The sequence below is a fragment of the Babylonia areolata genome, chromosome 3 (genome assembly GCF_041734735.1).
Source record: "Babylonia areolata isolate BAREFJ2019XMU chromosome 3, ASM4173473v1, whole genome shotgun sequence".
NCBI classification, from domain to species: Eukaryota; Metazoa; Mollusca; class Gastropoda; order Neogastropoda; family Buccinidae; genus Babylonia; species Babylonia areolata.
In genome coordinates, this window is record NC_134878.1 from 49,831,504 (window position 1) to 49,836,503 (window position 5,000).

Here is a 5,000-nt window from a genome sequence, read left to right on the forward strand (position 1 = left end):
GTACTGTGTCAATGACCACTCGAAAGCATCTTGGCTAACCACCTCCACTCACCCACCCACCCACCAACAGCTTTTGTTGTCCCACGGCCAGCGCTTGTCTTTGCCTGTCACACTGCTTCAAGTACGTGTTGACAGCTCTCTGGGTTGTTTGTTTGGGTGATGTCATCCCTGGACGTGTAGTCACGTGTGTCATCACTTGGACCTGTCCAGTTTTCCTTTGTCCCGCGGAAGCCAGCAGCTCTCTACCAGTCAGTCTCACCATTCGCGGGTTGTGTGCTTCGTGCTGAACGGGAGGATCTCATGCAGTGTCTCGTCTCTTCACTCTGGTCAGATTTGCTGTAAAGGTCAGTAGTGGGAAGTTCTTAGGCTTCGTTCGTGGACTGCAGCTCCAACGTTCACCAATTGAAATACCTTTGAAGTGTGTGTCATTTGTTACAATCTGCAAAGATTAACTGGTTATATTGTTCGTTCTGGATTGTTGTTTTTATCGTCGTGTAGAGAGACAATATGTACAAGCCAGAAGACACTGCAGGTATGGCCCACCAGCAACAGCTTATGTATCGACTGTGCAACACGAGCTGTGTATACTATTCAGTTCCACAGCCACAAATATATTCACATCACCAACAAACTGTGGTGAACCATCAGGAGCATGGTTACTACTATCCATATCAGCTGTGGGCGTACTTCCAGCAAGAACAAGTGTTGTTCCACACGCAGCACCCTGTGTTCCAGAGCCAGCAGCCGGAGCATTTCCATTTTCATTCAGCTGTTCAACGCCAGTACGAGTGCCCGGACTATCAACTTAATGCCCGAACTTCTCAGGCTCACGGGTGGCATAATCACAGGTCACTTCAAAGAGTACGAACAACAGGTATGCTTCTGCTTGTGACATCTCCCTCTCCCTCTCCTCTCTCTCTCTCTCTCTCTCTCACTTTCTGCCCGAGCCCAATACAGAGGCAGTACCAGTTACCATAGTCTATTGTAGTACACTCCCCATGTATTTTATGCAAAACATTTGTCAGATACAATCCAATCTGGTTCAGAAATTGTTGGGTTCCTGCAAGACGAGGAGTGTCCAAGAAGAATATATTTTGCTGTTTTAAATGAATATTTAGATGTTAATCCCAAGTCCACAAAGGGGCAAATGATATGGAGAGACGGGTAGATTTCCAACCTGTTTAAATACTTATTCCAGGAGCATAATTCAAGCATCGGCTTGTAGCGTTGTAACACACACACACACACACACACACACACACACACATATATATATATATATATATATATATATATATATATATATATATAAGGCTTACAGTTATGCACGGAGCGGGCATGATTCCTATCAGATTATTCTCACTTCAAACATACATTACACTAACGTTCATCCTGTACCTCATCAACAAAGTTCAGAACCGGAAAACATGCTCAAGGTTTAAAATTGGTATACTGCCCCTGAATTAATATTCTTTTTACAGTTGACCTGCAAACTAACCCAGACAAATGAATTGTCGAGAACGCACAAAAATCAGGCCTTATTTTGATTATAGATGTGCCAAATTGTTCTCAAAAACCCCATCTATGTTTTAAATCTACTTATGTCCAGTACTATTGAATCTGTTTTAGTTGTCTAGTTTTGGCTCATAAAGAAATGAATGTGAAATGTAAACATTTCCTTCTTATGTACATGTCATCAATGATTTTATAATAGACCATGCAGAGGCCTAACATTCAATTATTTTTTTGTTTGACTCTCTCTTGCACACACACACACACACACACACACACACACACACACACACACACTGTATATGTCATCGTCTGGTATCACTGAAAGTGAAGAATGGATTTCATTTCGAAACATTGCCAGCCCTGGACAACTTTCTTGTTGCCGTGGGTTCTTTTACGTCTCTCAAGTCGAGGTCTTTTTACATAGACTGGACCGAACGCATGGCCGCGCAGCTGAAGCCAAGCGGCCGCCATGTCAGTTAAATCCGTGCTGCACGAGCTGACAGTGCAGCAAACGTGTGTGCGTGCGTGCGTGTGTGTGTGTGTGTGTGTGTGTGTGTGTGCATAAATGCATGTGTGAGTATGCTAGCATGTGTGCGCATACCTACGAGTGTGTGTGTCAGTGTGTGCGTTGTGTGTGTATAGTTATGTGTATGTGTTTGTGTGTCTGCGGAGGGGGGGGGATAGGGGAGGGGGGGCGTGTCAGTGTGTGCGTTGCGTATGTGTGTGTGCGAACGCGCCATCTAATGTAGCTAATTCAGTGGTGTGTGTGTGTGTGTGTCCCTCATGCGGACGTGCAGCAGTGAAATTAACAAAGGGCTCTCCACCACCTCACTAACAGGCCGAGGTAGTGTTAATGACTTCCCTTGCCTCGGTCTTGGCCCATGGTGGCATCAAATATAATCAAGACTCTGCCTCCGTGTGTGTGTGTGTGTGTGTGTGTGTGTGTGTAGCATCTCATCATCAGAGATCGAAGTCACTGGAAGAATGTCTGTACAAAACTAAGACTGTGAGAATGAACTAGGGAAATCACTCTGTCAGTCAACTGCACCCCGTACTCCCCTCCCCCCCTCCACCCCCCACCCCCCCGGCCCCTCCTCACCCGTCTCTCTCTCTCTCTCCTTCTCGATCTATTTTCTCCTATGAACTTATCTTTTTTCTATTTACCCACCTGTCACACACACACACACACACACACACACACACACACACACACACACACATGCCAAAGCGACACCGATTTAGCCAATGATTAAAAAAAAAAATGTGATTAATAATGATAAAAACAGACAGCCCGTTCGTGAGGATGTCAGTGGAATATTGTTGTTCTTTATTGTGTGTGCGTAATTTCTGTTGGTACTATAGAGGCGGTGGGGGAGGGGGGGGATAGTGGAGGCAAGTATGTTGGGATGGGGAGTTGAGGGAGGGAAATAAAAAGTACAGTAGATGCGCAACGGTGTTTTAAAAAGGGATGGAAAAGAAGAGATGAGAGATCGAGAAATGTGAGGGAGAGGGAGGGTGGTGTGTGTTGGGGGACTGGGTGGCGGTGGGAGGGGTGGAGGGAGTACCACTGGTCGAAGTGCTGTTTGGAACGCACTGTATCATGCATTTTATTGACGAATAACAGCTGTCGCAAGGCAACACGTGTTGTCGCCGGCTTGCCAGTTCAGATCAAATCATGTTTTACTTACAGCCCCGCCGACCACAGTATGCTGGTCCACACAGAAATATAGACTATTAATCGTTTTCTTTTTTCCATATACATTCCCCACCCCCACCCCACCCCACCACCCCCCAAAAAAAAAAAAAGTTAACGCAACAAGAAGCTAACGAATCGGCTGTCGATGCACTCACGTTCTCAACAAACTTCCGTTACGTTAAGTTTTGAACCAGCTTGTGCCCTATAAATGCCGAGGTACTATATTATAGTCAGTCGTGTACAACAATGACCCTCAGAACAGCATAGGAGGTAGGTAACTGCTGTCCGACTATCTGGGCTAGAATTTGATTGTAGTGGAGAATGTCTTGCCCAAGTTACATCCCCACTCTCTCTGCCATGACGGTTTTAGGACAGTCGGCATTGGGGATGGTTTCCAAAGGCCAACTAGCCCCCAAGGTTGCAGCACAAAGAGCCAGCGCAATTTTGCCACCTTGTTTGAGGGTCATAGTCCTCCACAAAAGACGAGGCTGTAAATGATTTCCCATTGCAATTGAGAAACCATTGATAATACAGCCTCTCACTTTGCTGTTGGTCCAACTGTAAACTTATGTCAATCTGTGATATAAGCTAAGTGCTGGGCCATAAATGCCGAGGTACTACCTTTTTTTTTAATCCACTTTTTCTTTCACATTGTTGACTCGAGAAAAAAAAAAAAAAGAGGCGCCGTGGCACTGAGAATCCGATAGGTCTTGGACTGACTTCTGACCCAGTTTAGTGTCACCAGTGATGATGGTTCGAGGTCCCGTTTCGGCCACATGGTGTCGTGTCCTAGGGGAAAGTCATTTTACTCTCCACCGCCCAAGTGTGAATGGGGGTATTTGACTTCGGTTGGGGAAGGTCAGTGAAAACGGCGGAATAAGAGGAATCTCCCCGGGCCGCCTTTCTTTTCTCAGCCCCCTGACACGACAGTTGATTTGAATTCACACAGCCAGGCAGGGTTAGCACAACACTTTAATAAACTTTCCGTTTACCGTTGACATGCAAAGAAAGATTCACAAAATACAAGGAGGAAGACCACACGAAGACACATTTTGGCAGCAGTTGGAAACACGCCAAAACACGCCGCGAGTTTGCCCCAGTTTCATCGAGAGCCAGCTGAATCCCTTTTGTTTGGGAGGGGGGGGGGGGTATGGGGGGGAGATCTAGTTTGTATTGTTCTGTGTGGGTGTGAATGCCCGCCTCTCACCTCTTTCTCTCTATATCTATTGAGAGAGAGAGTGAGAGAGAGAGTGAGTTCACACTCTTCGTGTCCTGGGCACCGCTCCTTGCAGAAAGCACTGAGGTAAATACCAAGACCAGTAAAATATAAAAATATAAACAACAGTAGACTTTTTATGTCTTAAAACTTCTATTCTTAAAAAGCAGCAAATTTTCGCTGTAAAACAGCTTCTTCAGGCAAGGGTACAGAAGTGAAAGCTTTTACAGGCTGGTTAAATAGCATCCAGTGAGTAAAAAGTCTGGTAAAACTGGACAGGTAAAAACGTGCTCCATGCAAAACAATTATAGAATTAAACTCGCACTCCGCAAACCGCCACCCCTACCCCGCACACCATCACCACTCCCATTACATTTAAGGGGGAGAGGGGGGTTGGGGGGGGGGTGAGTTGGAGTGAAGGGGCAGTGGGGAAGTGGGGGGCGGCAGTGGGGCAGTGGGGTGGCCGGTAGGGAAGTGGTCCAGACTTTAAAACAAATCAGTCAAAGCGTCCCAGAACAAAACCACCATACCAACATACATCACAAACGCATGTGAAAATACATATAATTAGAC

General features: G+C 45.9%; 2 protein-coding genes across 3 annotated transcripts in view; one reads left to right on the plus strand and one right to left on the minus strand.

Annotated features, from left to right (window-relative positions):
* Window positions 1–5,000, minus strand: part of LOC143280072 (glutamine synthetase-like) — a 29,701-nt gene that overhangs the window by 22,449 nt on the left and 2,252 nt on the right. The gene's annotated exons all lie outside the window — the stretch shown is intronic.
* LOC143280071 (uncharacterized) overlaps window positions 1–5,000 on the plus strand; it is a 29,383-nt gene that overhangs the window by 931 nt on the left and 23,452 nt on the right. The window contains exon 1 of one of the 2 annotated variants that reach the window (XM_076584573.1): window positions 384–874. The exons of the other annotated variant lie outside the window; for it this stretch is intronic. Coding sequence (XP_076440688.1) covers window positions 508–874 — 367 coding nt within the window. The 5' untranslated portion in view covers window positions 384–507. Of the gene's footprint in view, window positions 1–383; window positions 875–5,000 lie in introns of those variants that run through there. 2 annotated transcript variants of the gene reach the window in all.